The 21,829-nt window shown below is 50.2% G+C and overlaps 1 protein-coding gene across 1 annotated transcript in view; it reads right to left on the reverse strand.

Annotated features, from left to right (window-relative positions):
* Positions 1 to 927: 927 nt before the first annotated feature.
* LOC127019618 (chromatin remodeling regulator CECR2) overlaps positions 928 to 21,829 on the reverse strand; it is a 98,548-nt gene continuing 77,646 nt past the window's right edge. The window contains 14 exon segments of the mRNA XM_050901764.1: positions 928 to 1,198; positions 1,481 to 1,586; positions 2,436 to 3,483; positions 3,486 to 3,842; positions 5,959 to 6,778; positions 6,896 to 7,024; positions 8,154 to 8,587; positions 9,974 to 10,100; positions 10,386 to 10,477; positions 10,580 to 10,617; positions 10,905 to 11,034; positions 14,857 to 15,013; positions 19,880 to 19,957; positions 20,706 to 20,875. Of these exon segments, the coding sequence (XP_050757721.1) occupies positions 1,193 to 1,198; positions 1,481 to 1,586; positions 2,436 to 3,483; positions 3,486 to 3,842; positions 5,959 to 6,778; positions 6,896 to 7,024; positions 8,154 to 8,587; positions 9,974 to 10,100; positions 10,386 to 10,477; positions 10,580 to 10,617; positions 10,905 to 11,034; positions 14,857 to 15,013; positions 19,880 to 19,957; positions 20,706 to 20,875 (3,692 nt within the window). The 3' untranslated portion in view covers positions 928 to 1,192.

A 21,829-nucleotide genomic window follows, 5' to 3' on the forward strand; every position in this document is an offset into this window, starting at 1 on the left:
AACTGTTCCCCCGAAGCAGCCTCATGCTCCTCCTTCACAGGCAACCAAGAGTGGTCAGGAACCCCAGGGTACTTTCTGCTTCGCTGCTGCTAAGAAGTGGATCTAGCCAAGGGACACAGAAAGAAAGGTGGGGACTCGGCTCCACTCCTCGGGCAGAAGGGCAGTACAGATTTGCACAATATTTGTTCTACTGGATAGGTGCTGCTCCACTGGTTTCACCAAAAGAAGCCTAAGATGACCAGTTATGCCATTTTCTGTTTTCTAGAGCATACATTTCTCCTATCAGAAAGGCAGGGAGAAGGGTACTATACTAGCAGAAGGGACAATGCCATGAGTGTCCTGTCCTGGTTTCAATTCCTGGTCCTGGTTTCCTTGTTCCCCCATGATGACAGGAGCTGGAAGTGCACTCAGGCCCTGGATCCAGAGGGGCGGAGGTGGGGGTGAGAGGGGAAGCAGGAAGAAGACAAGAGAAAGGAGGACATGTTATGCTCCTGAGCAATTCCTGTTATTAAGTCAACCAACCGTCGGGTCGTGTCTCGGTTACAGAGGACAGGAAGGAGGACAGCAAGTCATCCATCACACGTTCCCTCACCTCTTCCCGCTCCCCCCAAACCCTCACCCTATCCTGAAAGATTTCAGTGTGATATGATTGTAAACAGTTAAGGATTCCTCCAGTGCTAAGCCCACTACAAGCTGGGCCCACCCCCTCCCCCATTATGTACAATACATTCACCAACAACAGAAATTTATTTAAAAAGGCAACAGGTTAAATTCTGTAAACTGGATCCAGCTCCAAAACACACACGTTAATACTACAAGTAAAATTCCATCATCGTCCTCTTCCACCCTGAAAAATATACCTGAGTTTAGCAGTCAATGAAAGTTTCCGCCCCCACCCCCGCCCTCCCCACCCAAAAAATCCCTCAAACCCTGAACGAGACGCAGTCTCCGGTCATGGAAAGCCACTAGTTTGCGATGCTCGCCCTGCGGTGGCGAGCCAGCTGCTTGGCTGGCTGGGGCCCAGCACTGCTCCAGGTTTCCAACACAAAAGCCGTCGCGGCACCATTTTCCACGGGCCCAGGAAGCTACATGCTGCTCGGGCGAGGGGAGGGTGGGAGGAAGGCCTGCCCCGCCTCCCCCTTGTCCAAATCACGTGTGGCTTTCGTCTTCATGAGGTCCTTCCTTCCTCGGACTAGCTCTGGAAGAGGAAGAACAAGAGTTGGAGGCTTTAACTGGCAGCTTTAGAAAGGAATAACCTCATGATTGCATGCAACCAGCTCAAAGCTAGCACTATCGGTCCGCCTAGGTTACGTTTTACAGTCAGCTAAGACTATAGAGACATCCCCAACTCCTTTGCATAGCAGTAGTTCACTCCCCAGCTTCCTCCAGTGCTTCCCACTCTCATCAAATACTTCACTCCTTTAACCAGTGGGAAGAGAAAGACTTGCATTTCAACTCTGCTCTCTCCAGCAGCCCTTACTTGATCCAGAGGCAATGCTGATGGTTTTTGTGACGTCAGATCTTCCCGGGACATGGTTGCTGTAGGCATCTTCGGGAAGGGAACTTGAGCCTGATGCATTTGCATTCTGGAGCCAGGTTGAAGGGAGAGAGTTTTAGCACATGAACATCAAGAGCAAATCCCGTCTACTTCATTGAATGCATACATACAACATTCGCATACAAGCATGCATCTAGTGTATTCTTCTTTCTGGCTTCCCCCCAAAATACAACCTTTAATCCATGCCACTCCCCCAATGGCTTAGTTGTAAGCCAAGCTCCCTGAGTACCAGAAGAAGGACTGTCATGCTGGAACTACGACAAAACAGTAACAGTCAAAGCACATTCATAAAATCTGAACAGGGAATTTTTGGAGTAGCAGAATTTTCCACTTGGGAGTAAAATGTGATATGCACAGTCTCAGTGAGAAGTAATTTTCTGTGAGGGAAATTTGAGACAAAGAGGAAGGGCAAAGCAAGAGGAGGGAAAAAAGGGGGCAACATTAAAGTAAAGGAGTTCATAATAAGAGGCTAACTTCCACTTTAGTTAGCTACTCTGCCCCACTATGAGAAAGATGCAATAAAATTCTTGCAAAGAAAATGGCAAGAGTCCATGTGATTAAGAGGTGCACAACTCTGGATGACACATTAACAAAACACCGTCAGATAAAACAAAGCACTGGTGTGGGGATGGATGGGACAGGCTAACAGGTCTCCATGATAGCGATTGCTACTTGTTTTAAGGAGCTGCAACGAGACTCTCTCTCCAGCTTAAGAGACCTCTTACTCCAAGGGTCTAAGAGTCACCTGTTAGCCTTTCAACTTCACTTCCATCTCCTCTGACTTCAAGCCATATCCTTTCAAGGATATCCAACACTTATCATCACCCAGGCATCACCCCCCTCCCGCCTTGCCTTCTCACAGAAAACACGATCTTACCCCGAGGGTCTATACAAGTCCTGGGGTGGCCCCCCCATGCCACCTCCACTGCCTCTCTGCTCCATCAGCAAGGCCTGAAAGTGACCTACGTTCTCCTCTCGGCAGCGGTACAGGGGTCCCTCCTGAGAGAGGCCGTTGGCCTGGCCGGAGGCCGGATGATGAGACAGGTGAGCATTCATGGGCGATCCATATGTCCTGGGCTGGAAATGACTGGCGGGATGCCGGGATGCATAAGGAGACCCAGTCTGTAGCATCACCCCGTGGGGAGGGAAAGCTGACGGGCCGAATCCCATCCCTGAACCCAGGTGCGGTGGAGGGGCTCCGTAGAGGAAGTCCCCTGCTGCCACCGAGCTTTGCCTCTTTGTGGCCGCGTTGTGGTTGTCCAAATCAAGAAACTCTTTGGGACTCTCCGGTCTTTCCTGGGACTCCTCGGACTTCTCGTCTTCAGGCCCCAGATCCTGCCCGTCGCTCGGAGAAACCTCTTTGGCACTTGCTACGTCCATGCGGTTGGGAGAGGCCAGGGCGGCACTCAGTGCCTCGCAGCCCTGCAAGCCGCTGGTGGACCCCCGGTCCGGGAAAGGGGGTCTGGCCAGGGGCGGGTGGGCGGTGGGGTGCCCGCTGGGGCTGGCCTGGGGATGGAGAGGCCTCTGCCAGTCCGAATAGCCCTGTGGACAGGCGTAGTAGGGTGGCCGCTGGTAGTGGTGGTAGGAAGGCTGAGGCTGCGGCTGGTAGGGGTAGGGCATGCCCTGGGGGGGCCGATACCGGGGGAAGACGCCGGGGTGGGCGCCACTCGGCTGGAAGCCCCGTGGGGGAAAATGCTGGGGGTGGGAGGTGGGAGGAGGTGGCTTCCCCCCCATCACAGGGCCGAACCCCTGCAGGCCCGGGTTGATGTGGTACCGCCCAGCCGAATTCGGGTATTCCAGACCGGGCATGTAGAGAGGGTGGAATTGGTTGGGGGCGGCCCCCATGGAGCCGGCATCCACGCCGGGGAGGCCGGTGCCCTGCCCCATGCAAGGCACGGCCGCTTCGGGCAGAGCCTTCCCCCGCCGCAGAGGGGCTTCTCCAGCAGGTTGGCGGCTAGCCCCTTCCCCTCGGCGCTGGCCGCAGGCCCCTCGCCCACTGCCCCATTCTCAGGCAGCGGACCCCCTCTCTCAGAGGCGGGCATCAGGTCCCTCACGCAGCCCGGGCCGCCGGCATAGCCGCTCTCGGCTGGCCACGTGCCTTTGCCCTGCCCTGCCTTCAGGTCGCCCTTCACGCCGGAGCCGTCCCCCTCCCCATCCGGGGGCAAGGCGCGCCTGGTGCACTCCATGGGCAACGGGGGCTTGGGATGAGGTAGGAGTTTGGCGTAGGCCCCATCGGGAATGCTGATGCACTGAGCCTTCTCGTCCACGCCTGCCGGCGGCTCCACTGGAAAGAGAGGGGCAAAATGTCACACGTTGGTCTAATTTTGGAAATCGGCCCTCCCTGCCCAACACATACACATGCCTAGTCATGCTCACCCAAAGCACACGTGCCAAAGAGTCATTCCTGCCAGCTTAACCAGGTCTACCAAAGTAGCCTCTAAGCATCCTCTTCTGCTGCTGACCCAAAGTTGCTGGGCAGCTCTGTCTGACAAGTCCCTAACATCTGCATGGAGAAAGCATCCCACTTTTGTGCAAATAGAAGAGAAAAAGGAGTGACTTTCTAAAGCCATGAAGGTCCTTCCATTGTAAGTACTCCAAAGTCTACAATGTCCCGTCCTCTACTCAAACCTCTCTCTAGGACTGTTGGAGCATGGCACCAGGACAACTGCTCTTCTGCGGGGCTGCAGCCTCCCTCCCACACCCATCACACAGTCTTCCCTTCAGAGACCTTTAGCTGAAGTGCATTTTTGCAAAGTTGGGTGACCTTTAGAAGCTGCTGCTTTTAAAAGAGCTCTTTTAAAAACTACTCATGAGGTTGCACCTCTCTTGGAAAGATAGCACACGTGGACTGAACCCTCAAGATACAGGCACACTGTAGTTTGCAAGCCACCGATAAGTCACACCTCCACTGGAGTAACATTGCACATGTGGGTTTGGTCTGACACATGGGTGTGCAGAGGCTGCCTAACGGAGAGGCAGAGTTGGGAAATAACCGCAGCGGGGTCCACATGACAGCAAGATAAGAAGGCAGGGTAATGGCAGCTTGATTTCAGGCTGCGTTGCCCCTTCTGGTCCACAAACCCCACTTGTCCACAGCTTGGGCAGAAGCGCTACCACACACCGAGATGCTGCGGAGCCGCTTGCAGCCATATTTTAACCAACTGTGATTTGGAGATGCGGCTACTCTGCCCTGCAATCATTTAACGTCCTCCCCCGGTCTCTGTTCTATATCCAGCACAGTTAAATGATGATGACTTTTAAGCAATGCCACACAAGGAAAGAGTTTCTTCTCAGTGCAAGGCACACGAGGGATCGATAAAAGATGCAAGGGTTTTGATCTCTGGTTTACCAGGTAGAATTAATGAAAAAAAATTTTTTTTTTGATCTCTGGGGTTTTTTGATCTCTACTTTAGGTTTGTTTTATTTTTAAGGGTGTTTTTTGATCTCTAGTTTACCAGCTAGAATGAATGAAATTCAACTAGAAAGAAACTTGCAATGGCACACACAACACGCTGCCATCCCACCTGAACTGACACGGCTGCTCAGGGGCTTTCAGGCAGTCCTGTTGTGTGAAGATTTTGCGATGTTGAGAGCTCGCAAGGCACATGTGCATTTCAGAGGAGAAGCCGTACTGACATATACTCAAAGGAGTATATTTAAACCATTTATTCACATAACATCTTCTTTCCTTACCTAACTCTCTGCAGATCCAATTTTTATATTAACTCCAAGTGAGCTCTAGAAGCAACACAGCCTAGGCTTTGCATTTGCACCCCATGGCAAACTGATAACTTGCATGTATAGCTGGGACAGAGGGGACCTCTGGCAGGCTACAGTGAAACAAAACAACCTTAGAAAATCTAAGCGATGGCTGGAGTAGAAAATATATTCCAATTTAGATTAAAAAATAAATAGACACATGTAAAAACTGTGTGCCCCACAACTATTTAATCAATATTTTAATTATTTTCTATAAAAAAAAAAACCCTGCTTTTGTTGCTGAGCCTCAGCCACTGTTTAAAATCAACTCTGGTAAGCCTGAGGGTCAGGGCATATTTTCCACTTCTCTAGTGGCACAAATCAAAATAAAGCCACATTTGCAGACGCAGGTTTTGTGCATCTGCATGACAGTTAAGGTTTGGGTCCCTACAAGTTTGGAGCCCAAGAGCAACAAAGCAGGCCTGGGGGTGCTCCTGCCCGCTCCCCACAAGCACACACCAGTGGGCAGCGGGTCTGTCCCAGCACGGGAAAGGGCAGCACTGTGCAGCAGGCGGGAGGGATGCCTGGCAGCGAGCAAAGGGGAGGCAGGCAGGGAGATGCAGGTAACAGATGCAGGCAGGGAAGGTCAAACACTACAGGCAGGGGCTGCCGTGTTGGCAGGCGGGTGCTTGAGGTGTTACCTTGGTTGCTCTCTGGCTCCATGGTCTGACAGGTCGGATCCTGCGAGCTCCCGTTCCCCACGACGGGTTTTGGAGGCTGCACGGCGGAGGCGGCATGAGCCAGCTGGGGAAAAGGTCCGGGGAGGTGCGGCGGGGGCGGCTGGCGAGGGTGGTAAGGCACACCCGGTGGGCACACGCGGGAGGACAGCTGCTGCATGGCGATCATCTCCGGGCTGTCCATCATGGAGTCCCCGCCCTGGCACCCTCTTTGAACCTGAGGCGGTCCCCCAAACAGAGCGGCCGGTGGCTGCGGCATCCTTTGGCCGGCGGCTTTCCCGGGCGGTCTGATATACTCTGAGGGAGGCACCCCGTGAGGTAGGAAATTTGATTGCTCGGTCCACTGGCTGGGAGGCAGTGGTGGCCTCATGGCCCGGGGGTCCATCATATGACCCAGGGCACGGGGCTGGAGTGACGGCCCCGGCCCCATGGGCGCCTTCTCCTCTGGCCCCATGGCGCCCTGGCCGGCAGGGCCGTGGCTGCCGTTCCACAGGGCTGGGTGTGCGCGGTGGTTCAGGTACTTGTAGGGCCGGTACATGTGCCCCAGGGGGACCTCCGAGCCCTCCGGCGGCCTCACGGGGGGCCCGTTGTGCCTCGGGGGGAGGAAGCCCTGCTGGAACTGGGCCGGCGGGTAGACGGCATCGGGCGGGGGGCCGCTCATGCGCCCCAGCTGCAGGGCGCCCGGCCGGGGGCTGAGGCCGGTGACGTGGGTCGGTCCTGCGCACACCTGCTTCTCCGGGGCGGCCAGCCTGTGCCCGCAGTGCTCGCTCAGTCCCACGGCTGGCTGCGGAGAAGGGAGAGAGAGAGACAGGGTGGGTCTCAGTGAGAGCTGTTGCACCGAGGAGCGGAGGAGACCTGCGGGTCCCGGGGTGCTGGATCCCTTGGCTGCAGCGTTTCTTACCTGCATGGCAAAGTGCTGGTGCTGCTGGACCGGGTCTCCGGGATGGGGCTCAGGCACTCGTGGCGAGCCGTACAGTTTTGTGGGATCTGATCCGCGCAGGGGACCAAACGTTCCTGGCACGGCTGGTCTCTGGGGGATGGGGAGGGGTGCGGAAGGGAGAAATAAAACAATTTGTGAAGCGCAGAAAAGCAGCAGAGCTGCTGCAGGTGAGGGGAAGCAAAGGCTGGAGGTACCACAAAGATGAACAGATGGGCTTTTTGGAGATACCATGAAAAACCTGTAGTCTCTTTCCTACGAGGCGACACAGCTCCCCTGTCAAAGCCACTCTCTCACACCCCAGCCACGCGTCCCTGTGCTCAAGGTTGCAATACACTCACTTGCCACCCAGCTACTTGGGAGCAAGCAAGAAGACTGGAGGGGGCAGTGGTTCGCTCCAAGGAGAGGAGCAAACCACAGCAGTATGCAAACAGGACAACGGGGGATGGGGGAATGTGCTGGATTTCCTTCAAAATACTTGTTGCCTCCAGCTCTCCTACTGCCTCCCACTATCTGCATCACAAGAATCGCTCTAAAAATTTTGTTTGATCTCTAGCTAAAAGGGCGAGGGGTAGCCTGGATCTCAGAGGAGCAGCTGATACCACAAGACATCACTGGTTAAAATGGAAAAGGCAGTGAAGGATGGGTGAGGAACAGCCCAGAGGGGAGGCAGAACAGGTGGCATTCAGAGAAGAAATGTTGGCCTAAAGGGAGGTCACTGCTGCAGTCCAGGGTGGCCTTGTGTTTGATTTTGTTTACTGCTTTTATAAATACTCAAGGCACGAAATGCAGTAGTACACAGATGGCACAAAGTTACCAGGCATCTGTAAACAATTGAGACAAAAGAAGACTGCTTGTTCAGCATCATAAACTGGAGGTTAAGAGAGGAAATGTGACTGCTTTCCATGCACAACGGGGTAACTCTCCGAGGAGAGAAGAGAACTGGGGGAGCCAGGGCTGGCGCAAGCCCACACAGGGACATGCTGGCCATGGGAAACGTTAGGAGACTGTTCCCAGCTAGTGTGGCAAAGACTGAAACTAGTACCAGTTTAAATCTAAGGGCTGAAAAGTTTCAGTTGTAGAAACCATAGCCCTGACCCTTAATCTCTGGGAAAAGGTTCTTGCCACGCAGTAGGGATTTCACAGTAGAGAGCTTCATTCCCCTTTACCTCCCTCCCTCCGCAGGCCTGATGGGTGAAGAACAGCAGAAACTGCTCCTTACCATCTGGCTGGGATGTGGCACAGGGCTGGGCATGCCGCCATACTGCAGAGAGCGAGGGAAACCTCGTCCATTGGAAGGGCCCACTTCTCGAGGAGGCTGCATTGGGTTGCCACTTGGATCCTCTGCAGAGGACGAGGAGAACGAGGAGGAAGAGGAAGAGGAGGAAGAAGCAGGAGCCCTGGAAGTAGCACGATATGGTGGAGGTTTTCCTCCATTTTCCAGGCGTTGCTGCCTCTTGCCTGGTCCATCTGGGTCTCGTGATCGAGTCCAAACACTGCCTGTGCTGGAGCGGCCAGTCCGCCGGCTCCTCTTCTCTCGTCTCCCATCTTCTCTGATCCAAAACTCCTCATCTGTGTCTCCATCTTCCCCGGGGAAGTGCTTCATCATTGCTCGGTGGAAACACCTCTCTAAGTTGTAAGCCATCTTGGTATATTCTGCAGTCAGAAAAACCCAACAACATCAGGGACAGAGCCTTATAGAGAGAAACAATTAAGCAACATCAGACAAATCATCTCCCCTCCACAAAGTTTCTTTGAGGAAGACTTTTGTTTCTAACTAGTCGACTTTGGTTTACGTTCTTAAACTCAATACGCAACGCAGCATCAGATTTGTTCAGTAACCCCACCAGAGGACAGGCACATAGGCATGACAAAGTACCATTAGCAGCACGGACTGCAGAGTCAGCATTAACTCAGTGTTCCAGCATAGTGCCAAGAATTACATTACGAGAAGCACCACCTCTGCTCACAGAGATGCGTGACCTGCACAGTTAGCCAGCAGAGTGCTGAGAGAAGAAATGTGAACTTCCAGCAATGCTATTTGATTACATTCAGAGGCTTTTCTTGGACTTGTTCAAATCTCTGCTGTATGCTACAAGACAGAGGAAAGTCAGCAAACATATTTATCCATGTACAGTTTCTAAAGCACTTGCTGACCCAGACATGAAAGCTATTGCCAGCACCAGTGTCCTCACTGCGCCATTTCCACAGGACAGTTCTGCTCAGAGGGGATCGTACTTTTCATTGCAGTGGATAGGAAGGAAAAGACATGTGAGAGGTGTTAATGACAAGGGCTTGAAGCAAACGACTTTCCAGTTGTTTCCACTAAACTAACCCTGAAGTTTCTCGGGAAACAGAGCTCTCCCAGTGGCAGTGCAGGAATGCTTTTACTTGGGGCCCACAGTGACAAGCTGGGTAGCTCTAACTATTTTCCCTTTCAAGGCGGTGCTGGTGAGACACAGTCTGCAGTGACGACCCACCATATGGGAACTGATTTCTTACCTAAGCAACATGTAGAATTTTAATTGGCATGGCAATTAAACCCAGGATTTCCCATTTGCAGACTCACGTTGTTCATTCAATAGCCAAGGAACCTAAAAACTATATTTTCCATCCAAAGGACTACAAGCCTTGCTCACTCCTCACTTTTCTGTGGTACTCAACAAACACTGGGAGATAACCGGACTCCAGTGCTTTTCAAAGTCTGTGTTAGATATTATGAGAAAAAGGGGCACACAGACACACACAAGCACACGAAGGAATGAACTCAGAAAGAAACAGACTTTCTTCTCTTTTTATGTTCTGCCTTCACCATCTACCAACATGGGAGTCCCTTGGTATGCCATGCCCCAATTCAGCATGAATAAATTGTGCTAAAACCCCAGGCCTTATTACTCAGGAGCTCCTACTCTTTCGTCCGGCCTCCCAAAAATACCCTGAAAGAGAATAAGCACAAATCAAGTACTGGTGAGTAGGAAGAGATCACTGCTTGCTTTGACTGAGCACTGCAAATAGACGAATTTAGCATCTTACTGCTCTTACCACTGCCTTCACCATTGTACTTAAGACAGTTCCTGAACATGGTCTTCATATCGCCCACAAATTCTTCCTTGGTGCAGTACTGACCTCCATTCAACTTCTTCTCCATGCTAGAGATGTCCATGGGGGCCTGAAACGCAACAAAACCTCCCTTCAGTTACAGCAAGCGTAGTGGGGCTTACAAAGTTGCATAGCCAGCTTCCTCACAGAGAGGGGATGGGGAGTGGAGGCTGCTCTCCTGAGAGGCAGCCTCTCATCTTTGGTTTCCTTGACTTGTAAGGCTAGAAGGGACTACTGGAGTCATGCAGTTTGACTGCGAGGGTAACGCAGCCCACAAAACTTCAAAATGCTTCCAAAAAACTGCATCCCGGGCAACAAAGTGCATCAGACAAGATGGCTGGACCACTTTCCATACCTTAATGATCTGGTAGTAGTTGGGAGCATACGATTCATCAACGGGCTCCAAGAAGGGCCAAGAGTCTTTGTGAGCCTTTACCACATCTAGAACTGGCAGTAGCAAAAGAAAGGTGAATGGTTACACACACACGCCCAGTGGAGTATTTCACTTTGAGCAAGTCATGCAAATGGGAAAGCTGGGGCAGGACTAACCTTTGTACATGGCTGTGAACTCGTCGTCCAGTTCAAAGCTGTAATGGGACACGCAACAGTGAATATGTGGACTGAGGACATACAAGACACGCTTTCATACTTCATCTTCCCTGCCACCCCACGCACAGTGCCATAAGGCTGAAAAATAGACCTCATCACAAACACTCCTCTAGCGTGGACCAAATCCAGATGTTTCTCAGCTTACTCCTCGCTGCTCTCCAACCTCACTTCTCCCTCCTCATTCCTGTGAATGATCACGCTCCTCTCCTTCCCGTACTCACTACTTCAACGCACTCACGTGTTGCATGCCCAGCTGCATACTCACAGATCCTTGGTCCTTCGCTCTTCCCTGGTAGGGGAACTGGGATCCAAGTGGGAAAGCTCAGGAGGGAGCTCCTTCCCCTGCGCCAGCAGCCAGGCCCGCTCTTCCCGAAGCTTCCTCCTCCTGGCCCGTTCTGCAGCGGGGAGGGGGGAGAGGTAAAAAACCATTCAGCACTCCTTGTCATCAACATCTTGCAGGGAAAATGAAGGCAACTCCTGTGGCTCTCAAGAACTCCAGCAAAATGTTCTTGTTCTTTCAGCAAAAGCAGCAACAGCACAGGAGCAGAGGAGGTGAGAATACAGCGCACCATCAACACGCCTCTTCATTTTCCCTTGACTATACAATCATTGATTTTGAAGCATTACTGTGATACAGATGCTCCTCTAGGGAGCTTCCAGACAAATTCATAACCGTGGTATGGTACAAAGCAAGAAGTTCAACGCACAGACCTAGGCATAGATCAGCACTATGGAAAGAGCTGGCTTGTTAAGTTCCTTCAGACGCTTCACCTCAGCCAGGTGAACTCAAGGCAGCTGGTTTTGCACTGAAGTGGATGAAGAGCAGTGCTGAGGGAAGGGTGAAGTTCTACCAGCTGGGTGGCAATGAGTAACTGGGGTCATTAATGTCCTCCACCACCACGGCTAGCTTTGGGAAGATTGCTCACGTAGGCCTTCACGGCCAGCAGCCAGAGTGAGCAAGCTGCCACACAGGAGGGCCACTGGGACAGCTTTGGTTTAAGAGGTGAGAGACAGGAAGAAGCAACGCTGGTAATATAACCTGTGGTTTGCAACCAGACAGCTGGCTAACAGATTGCTTCATAATAGAAAGTTTATGGGCTCTTATGAACCTCATTTCCTTTTTCTTATAGGAAATCTGAATTCATTTGACTTGCTAAACACCTGCGGTTGTACCAACTTTCTGTAGGAGCAGAATTGTGTGAAAGTAGTGTTCCAGGAGAGATGTCACAGGAGTAAGACCCCAGAAAACAGGCCACATCGGGGAACACCCAGAGTGAAAGAAAGATGGGGGAGACTTGGCTAATACCCTCTAGCAGAGGCTCTATCTTTGGAAAATGCCAAAGACTCAAGAAGCACCAGCTCTGGTGAAAGAGTATTAAATTTACTGTCTTACTCTGTCAGTCAAAACCAAACTTGGGATGGGGGTTGAGGGCACAAGAAAACTAGGAATAGCTACGAGGTGGGTATTTCCAGGGAGGACCATGGCCAGATATGTCAAAGACTGGTAAAAGAAAGTCCAAATTTCCCATTAGAAGACTCTGGGTAGCACTGAAGTTGGGAGGACGGACTTGCATCTAAGATGTCCTACAGAATCTAACAGCATCTATTACAACATTTAATGATGAGAAGTCCAACATCAAATTGCAGTTAACAGAGATTATCTGAGTCTGCCCAAGCACAGTTCAGTACTTCATAGTTCTTCTGTAAAATTAGCATCACTTAGATGACATTGTAATGGATGCCTAAGTGAGAAAGCCGAGAAAAACATGAGGCAATGATTTGGGCAGCAAAAGGAAAATCTCATGTCAACAGCAGCCAAGAGGTAAGGTGATGTGGATTTTAGAAATCCATCAAGGCCTGCCAAGGATCTGACCTGGTAACCTGACAGGAATCAGGGAGCCCTGGTACCAGACTGGAGCTCAGTCAGGATTAATGGCAGGTCCCTCTACCACAGCAAGTGATTAATATAGCATGTTAAAGATCACTGGCAGAGCTCATTGTCATGTTGGTGGCCTGGGTTGAGTCCTACCCAGCACCTTTCAAAATCTAACCAATGCCCTAAAAAGTACCTCAACCAGCTAGAAAGTCCTATGTGTGAGAGAGAAAGTTGGAGCAGCATCTGGGAAGAGCACTGGGAAACTCTAACCTGCTGTTGTGGTAGAAATCTAGAAAGCTGCTTTAACTCATAAATTCAGGAAAGTACAGATGGGCCCAGCAGGAGGCTCGCTACCTGGGGCGTGCGTTGGAGTGGGGGGAAGTGAAATCCCAGACTGGAAACAGGAACATGATCTAAAAACAGGCATACAGTCCAAAACCGAGAAGCAGGTGAAGTGCTGATGAAGTTCATCAGAGAGCAGATATTTCACCCTGTGTTTCACATCACTCCTCTACAGAAGACCTTACAAAATTAATGTTAAATCCCAAACAGACTGCAAAATACAAGAAAATCTTTGTTACCCTAAAATCTCTGTTGACAGATGTCCGGTTTTAACAAGTCTGAATGAAGCAAAACAAATGACTTCATTTTCAAATCACTTTCTGTCCATCATAAGAACTGTCATGAAGGTAAATGCTAATGGACGGTATGCTTGGCAATAAGGAAAGATGACTAAGAAGCCAAAGTTTTACCTGGATAGCTGCTGTTTCTAGGGATGAAAAATACTGCAGTGATTTAACTGAACAAATCAGCCACTTAAATAACCTTTCCAAACAGCTTTTGCACCAGCTTAAAAGGAGACTTCTCCTGACTTAGCCTAAACTGACTAGGGACAAGTTTAAACTAAACTGAAAGAAACTGCACAAACCAAAATAAAAGCACCTCTGCCAAGAAAAGCATGAATGTATGCTAAATTGGCTTAAAACAGTTTACTGCCCAATCCCATGCGAGTTTCTTTGAGTGGCTCTGGTGCCTTTGCATCAGACGATGTAGTGATTGCATTTACCCAGAAAAGGACATGGCTTATATCAAAACAAGACCTTTTTACAGGTACATTTATCTTTGCAGCTCTTCTGGAACTTCAAGATTAATTTTGTCTATACAGATAGAGAATTAAAGCACAGAGAATATGCAATTTGCCAAGGTGAAACAGATATCTGTGGCAGATATGGAAGCTGGATGATTCTCAGTTTAAAGCACCAGATTAGCTAGGACTGGTAACCAGGAATATGTGAAGGCCAAGCAAGTAATTGGATTTTCTAAAGGTTAGAAAGGTAAGCAGGTAAAAGAAACTATTCTTAGATAACATCTGGTCTGCTACCAAACATCTGGTAGCAGACTGTTTCATCTTGGAAAGTTTACAAGGTTTGCATGAACTTGATCTTTTTCCCTTTTCTGATTCTTTATCCACTTAAGGATTCACGATACTGATACTGCCACATGTTACCACCACAGTTTTCTGAAGATGTTCAGCCTTTCCCTGGAACTGCAACAGCCCAGCCAGCCACTGCGGCAACAGCAGCAGATAAAGGAATCCCCGTAAGGGAGGCTGACAGAGAGAAGGTGGTCACAAATGAGCCTGCTCCTAGACACCAGTGCCTACATGTACTGACTGAACGCATGCTGTCTGTGCCTTGATCTGATGTATTAAACACAACACGTCTGTTTCTTGCAGAACAGCTTAAATCAGCATTTAATTCAAAACCACGGAAAAACAAGAGCAACACCTGAAGTTGCCACCTCTAGTGCTCTGTTTAGCCTGGTCTCCTCATCTTTAGTTCTCCAATTGATAAGGCCAGCAGCAATATAAAAATACTACTCTTGCTACTCCCATGTTGTCCCCTATCCCTTTCTCCTCAAAGGGAATCCTTCTTTCATCATGCATTGGGCCAAAAGGACCAAATGCTATTCAGCAAGAGCAAAGCCAGCTAATCCCGCACACAGGGAAATCCATGAGGAGGCAAGTGGGGAGACAGAACAGAACTGAGGAGCAACATGAATAGCAGGAAAAAGAAGTACAGCTGGGGCAAGGGAGAAAATAAGCATGATTTGAGGAAGACAACACAGTTGAAGGGCACACTAGAGAACAGCCACCAACACCGAGGGAGATAGACAAAGGAAAAGAAGTTACAGTCAGACCAATTTATTTGAGGTAAGTGCAAGAAAAGATATTCTCGTTAGCAGGTCTGGCAGGGGAGGAATGCAAATGGCAGATCTTAATTCAAGATCTCAATCTCAGCTTTGAAGGCTTCCACCCCTGGTTCACACTAGCCACGCGTACCTTCTACTGCTTTGACCTTCTCCTCCATCTCTCTCTTCCTCTCTTCCTTTAGCAGCTGTTCCTGCTCCCTCTTCTGCACTGCTATGAGGATTTGGCGCTCCTCCTCTTCCTCTCTGCGCCTCTGCTTCTCCATTGAACTCAGCACGTTCGGGTTTACCTGTGACAAAACGGTGCACCAAAAACTGTAACACATTGGCTTATTGAAGTCTGAGCAGAGGCAGGTTTACTTTGAGCAAGTATTAAAGCATACCTACAATGAACAGCTGGGGGAAAAAAAAAAGGAAAAAAAAGGATTTGTACATATGAATTCTCAGATGAAAAGCAACATGTAAAGGAAAGTTATTTGTCAAGCAATGAAATCCTACTGAAACAGGGACAAAGGAAGGAGAAGCGATGGGTTAGACAAGCTGCCACTCTCCCAGGGACGCACTGTGTGTATTTCCCTTCTGGGCAAAGGATTCGGGCTGTTGACACCCCCACACAACACCTCTACCCCTTCCAGCTAGCAGAGCCCTGAGTTGCAAGCATGAGCAGAAAGGACTACTGTGCCGAACCTGGCTCTGCTATAAAACACAGAGTACTTAGGATAGGAAAAGAGATTGGTACAGCCTTGCATCAAGGTATTGTTTGGAGCGTTTTCCTTTCCTGTTCAAAATAAGGCCTGCCATATTTCTGTGTCCTAATCTCCCCTGAACTAGCTCTCACTTGCTTGTTTGGACAGTTTTCCTGCTGGGTCCCCCAACCAGTTTTATCATTCAAGGATGCCTGGCTCTTTATTGCCCCACTTCCTCACCTCCCCACCGCCAGCACGCTGCAAGGCTGTGTTTGATCCCACTTAGACTGCAGGCTTCCCAGACCAGGGATCGCCTGCTCCTATTTCTCCAATAAAGTGCGAGGCATGTATATGGCAGTGTGGAATTACCTTTATTAGCTTAATTTAATTATAAGACATATGAATTGGCCATCCACCAGCCATTCCCACCTCTTTGACTTCTGCAAGACCAAGATATGTGTGCCTTATCAGCAGAGAATATCAACCAGAAAAGAACAATGTGCATACAGTTTTCTCCACCTTCATTTTCAGGGAATAACCAGCAACCACCACTCAGGCAGAAGGCATTTCCTGAGGATTAGCAATCAGCTGGGGTTCCTTGGCTGCTGCTCAGACCATCAACTTCTCCAGGCCCACTTTAATCCCCAGAAAAAAATCTGGCACCATGATTACTATTTTGTCCTTGTTTCATTGCCTACAAGTGGAACCTCGGGGTGTTTTGATAAACGCCTAGAAATGTTGTCTGGTTTCACTGTACATTCATTCCCCCTCTGCCTCCCCTTCCCCTACACAGCACTGCCCTACAATCTCTCCCTGCAGCTCTCTGTGGAAGAGCATCGTGTATTATCTCCCTGTCTCCAGCAGCAACAATATATTAAGAGAATTATGCTTCAACCACCAACAGCCATGGAAGTGTCCAAAAGAGGGTGATGGGACTCTTGACAAAATTAAGAGCATATCCTGCCTTTAGGGACAGACTGGACAGCAAAAACACCTATTCTGTGCTGATCTTTTTAGGTGAAACCCACAGCATGATCTCACTACAAGGGAACTCTGCCCATCTTCTTTTCATTTTCAGATCTTTGCCAAATATTAGTACTTCACTCTTCTACCCCTTTCCTAGGGAAACCATTCTGTGAGTCCACATGCCTTTAGGTTAGCCAGCTTCTCCTCACATTCAGTCTAGAGTTAATTTCTCATCCCCTCATTCCATCCAATTATTCCTAGTTACGCTCTTCTGGGTGAACATAAATTCTCCTCTTCTTCAGTCACATTCCAGCCTTTATGGGCTTCCTCAGACACTTACACAAAACTCCCACGTTTCTGTAATTAGGTTAAATGTTTCCTTATAAAGCAATCCTTCTAGCTCCCTAATCATTCCAGTTGTCTCTCTCAGACCTTTCCTCCAACTGATCAATATCCAAACACCAGGATGCCCAGGACTGAAACTGCTATGCCAAGTACAAGAGGTCAAGAACCTACAGAATGAGGTTTTACATTCCCACTTTTGATTCTTTTCATATCCCTTTCTCAATTGCTCTACCATCTGATTTTCTACTCATGCACTGCAAACAACTTCCTTTCAGGCCTGAGCCTGACCACTGTCAAACAGTTTCCTCCTAACTTTCTTGATCAATCTTTAAATTGTGGTAGGAACCAAAAACCATCACGTTCTGCAGCAAGTGGGAAGAGAAAGAGGTGAGCAGGAACCAGCCACCAGAAGTTGGTACACCAAGATATTTTATTGAGGATGTGACCACTAGCCTCTAGATTCCCCAGCCAGTAGATCTAAGCCAGCATGGTGTGCCACACTAATTTCTTCAACTGTTGGTGTACAGGTCAGACCTTCCCTTTCCCTGGATTCATACAGCTTCCACCATTCACATCCTACGGAAACGTGAACACAACTTCCAAGCCTCAGTGCTCTCACCAGGGCCTCTCCAAGCCTGTAGGGTGCATTCAGCACCCTATACTGTAATGGCGCGACACAGAATCTATAGCATGTTCCACATCAACCCACCACAAATATAGCATTGACAAAGCAACGGGACAATCTGAAGCAAAGGAGAGGATGTCATCCTAGCAGATCTAGGAAGACAAGAAAAGGGAAAAGCAGAAACCACAAGCACAGCGTAGCGAGCACCAAGGGCTGCAGCAGATGCCCACAACTGCACTTGCTCCCTGCAGCGCTTGCAGGGCAGCAGCAATGCTGGCACGGGCTCTTTGAGACACTTCAGACACAGAAATAGCCTGATTTTCAGAGAGACCTACTGCCTGGTGTCCCACTTAAGCCCATTGGGGATGAGTGCGCTCAACTCAGGGTTAAAAAACTAAGCAAACACGAACAAGCAAACTCCTGCTAGATGTGATGGAAGCAGATGCCTATTGGAACGATAAAAACAAGAACCCAACACACGTTAAACTTCCTTCCTTCCTGACCGAAGAGGTGGCAAAGGGACGTTTCTCCAGCTTCCTCCCCACTTGAAGGATAAAAAACACCCCTTGCATCTGCGACCGCGGCATCACCGCCTCCTTCCCTCCGCCAGAGAGCACTCCAGGACACAACATCGCTGCTTCCCCCCCTGCCCGGGACCCCGAAAGGGCCAAACTTCTGCCTTTTGCTTTGCTCTCCAGACAGCGGGTATCAGACTTCAGGGGCAGAAGGCCAGGAGGCGTGGGTGCCCCGGCCCCCTCCAGCCACACACCCCGGCCCCTCGTCCTCCAAACCTTCCCTGCTCCAGTTTCCGCAGCGCTGCCCTAATGAGGGTGCTGCTCAGGCGGCTCTTTAATGAGGAGCTAATCTGAACCACCTGTTGAGAAATCCCCCGCAGGATTAGGAGCCTACGGAGGAGCAGTTGCATCTCGGACTGAAGCGGCATCCAGCTCACGGAGTCGGGAGGAAGGGGTCACCCCTGCGCCGGGCTGAGGTTTTCTCCCCTAGACCTGCCTGCTGCCCACCCCTCGCTCGGCAAACAAGCCATCAGACATGCCGGCACCTTCCCTGGCTCCCCCGCGCAGGGATGACCGCCATGTCCTGCTGGGGAGCCGGCGTGAGCGTTGCCACCCTCGTGCTGGCTGGCTCCCCGCACCCCGGCGCAGCGGGTGCCGGGAGGGCCCCCCGCTTGCTGGAAACGTTTCACTGGCCCACAGGCAGCAATTAACAGCCCTCTGCCGCCGCAGACCTGGAGCACCTGCGGTACTGATTAGCATCATTCAGGCTCCATGTGTTTCCCACTCCCCTCCTCCTCTGGGATTTCTGCTGCCTGTGAACAAACACGTGTCCCTGCGCTTCCTGCATGGTGGGCTTTGCAGAGAGCAATTCTGGCCCCAAACTGACCATCGCTGGGGTCTTATTTTCCTCTCGGCAGGCTTTTATCTGCAGCATGATGAGAGGTTCTTCCTTCCTTGTATTTATCTGTTCTAAGTAATTATATTTATTGCGGGGAACTGTACTTTCTCCTTTGTTTTGTGGGAACCCCTGACCCTGGCTCACGTGGAATATTCCCTGCAGTTTAATTTCCCAGGGTTTGACAAAACACCAGGTAACTACGTTTTCGTTACATCTACAGTGAGAGATTATGCCACGGCCTGATAGAATCAAGCCAATTTTTTCCTCCAAAGCTAATCCCGTGTTGCCTGACCGATTGCTTTGGGTAGCAGTTGCCAGTTCAAAGACCCCCCATCTCCACCGTACCATGCCGCTGGCTGTGCCAACGTGACTGTTGGGGGCTGTGTGGTGAACTGGATCGGAAAGCTGATCTACGTTAAAAATAACCCCGACCAAAGAAAAAGGTTATATATAACTCCAGTCATTTTCCTGGGTCTGGTTCACTGCACAGACCCGCAAGCGGCAGCGCTGTTACACTGATGGGGTGGAGAGGAGATGAGGGTGAAGAGGCATGGAAAAGCCGTTTCAGCTGACAAGGCTGCAGTTTGATAAGCATTTCTTTAAGCAGCCTAAATTGTGACTTCCATTTCCAGCTGACCCCCTCCTAGCTCAGCTCCGTACTGCATCAGTCATTCTTCTCTCCCTCCACACTATCTACACCCTCATGTGTTTGCAGCCTCACGTTTTCCCCTTGGCTGAATTTCTGTCATTTCCCTTTGTAAGCTGGTTCTTCTAGCCCTCTCATCCTTCTTCAACTTTTCTTTGAACTGCCTCGAATGTGCCAGCACTTTCATTGAAGTGGAATTCCCCAGACTGAGCGCAGATTTCCATATGCAGCTGCACCGGAGTCTGCGGCGAGGCCGGTTACCTCTGCGATCCAGAGGGCAGCACCTCCCTGCTCGCCATAGAAACCCCGAGTGTCAGCCTGCCTTTGACGGGCATTACCACCCATCTCTCTTTCAGCACAAGCACTTTCAAACGACTCCTTCCCACTGAATAGCGATGCTGCGGTTTATTTTTTCCCCCAGGAGGCATCTGCTCTCGCCTCCCTCCATCGTCCTCCCCCTCGCACCCCCCCTCACCTCCTGCTTGATTGGTTTGATGGGCTGATGGTCAGACATCCACCTGGGAGAAAACTCTGTCCGCTGCAGACGCTTCTCCTGAAACAGGGTTGAGAATTGAGGGAAGGAAAAAGAGAGTGGAGGAAATTAGGGCACATCGGTGATACTGGCAGGAGAAACTCTGGGGGCTAGAAGTGACCATGAAATCCCTATTAGCTTTACAAGGGTAGCAAACAAGCAAACTGAACTCAATCCAAGAACATCACGCTGACTGCAGAGCCCATTTTACAAAGCCATCTAGCCGAAGGATCCCGTTCCAAATCTGTCCCACCTGAAAACATTCAGTTGACGGACAATACCCTTCGGAGTTTCAGGGCTCTGACATACCAGTTCAAGCAGACTTAGCTAGGACAGCTAAAGCAGCCACTGCCCCTTCAGCAGAGCCAGCTGAGAAACGGCAGTAGAAGTGGAATCACAGGCAGTTTGCATAGAAAAGCTAGGCTGTAAATCGCAGCAGTTCAAAAGCAGACAAGAGATTCCCTGCTAGCAGAAAAGGGACACAGAACATGGCTGAAGACAGTAACCCCTTCAGCCATCCTACCTACGCTGCCGTGCAATCATGAACCAGATCTTTAAGCATCAACTCTAGCCCTGCGACTCCATGGGGGAGAGCCTTTCTCCCCATACACAAGCTAAACAGCCCCCACATCCACGACGCTTGCAGGCTGGAGGCGGGGGGAGCAGGACAGGGTGAGGGCTGCTTGGATTTAGCTCTCCTTCAATCAGCAAATGTCCATGCTCTTGGAAGCGGTCAAAGAGAGGTAAACAGGATGTCATGTCTCCTCACCTTCTGTGCAATCATGTTGCAGATCTCCGGCAGGAAGTCTTCACTCAAGAGTTTGTAGAGCTGCCGCTCTCTAAGGGAAGTCCTCTCTCTGAAGCTCTCTGTGACCTGCCTCCACTCCTCTTCCGTCTGACACAGCAGCCACCATGTCCCACGGCCAGGCCCTTGGGACCCTTCAACAACATGAAAGGATGTTATCTCCACAGCAGTTATGACTAACAACTTTTCTTTATCCCTTCTCCTCTCCTCAGGGCTCAGGAAGAGCAAAAGATACTGCCAGTGGCCACTGTTATGAGAAACATGCTCTTTGCTATAGACCCAAAGCTCTCTTGATCCACCAGAAGCACTGCTACCTCCCCTAGTGACACTGAAAGTGATGCCAAGACACAGAGGAAGTACACAGGTGAAGAAGTAATGGTGGCACTTTGCAACACATCGGCAGTGTGACATCCCTGTAGCAAGCCTCCATTCCAGTTATGACGGACCAGAGAAAAGGATTTCATTTGTTTCTTGTAATGGAGGCTGTCAGCCAGAGCAAGACATAGGGTAATGCAAATGTCTGATTTAGTCTGGCAGCAGAATAAAAACATTGAAAATTAATGTTATTTGAAATAAGCCTTTTTTTTTTCTTTTTTTTTAGCACTGCAAACCTTTGCTGCGGTGAATAAAAGCTCCCATTCTCCCCAAATGAAACATTTTGTTTGCAGGCACTTGAAAGAACAGAAGAGGAAGTGAAGGATGGGCTTCATCGGGCTGCCAGATGAGGGGGAAGTTCCAAAAGTTCACATCCCATCCCCTCTCAATCCAGAGTGGGATCTGAAGCAGATCTCCCACCACTCTGAAGCATGTCCCAACTACCAAGATACTCTGAGCTGTTCTGCCTTGTGTGAAACATTTGACTATTAATTGTGAAGGCAGGACTCTCTCGCGTGGTGGTTGGAACACCCACCTGGAGAAGGGGAATGTGGTTCCTGCTCCACAAACGTTTACACAGAGCAGAGAAGCCTCATCGGTTGCAACTTGCATGCTTTTGCCCCGAGACGCTCTCTAAGCAAAAAAGGTTGTGGCCCATTTTTGGGGAGAGGGAAGACATTGGTTCAAACCCCTTCCGGCTGAGGGGTTCTCAC

Source organism: Gymnogyps californianus, chromosome 1 (genome assembly GCF_018139145.2).
Source record: "Gymnogyps californianus isolate 813 chromosome 1, ASM1813914v2, whole genome shotgun sequence".
In the NCBI taxonomy this organism is placed as follows: Eukaryota; Metazoa; Chordata; class Aves; order Accipitriformes; family Cathartidae; genus Gymnogyps; species Gymnogyps californianus.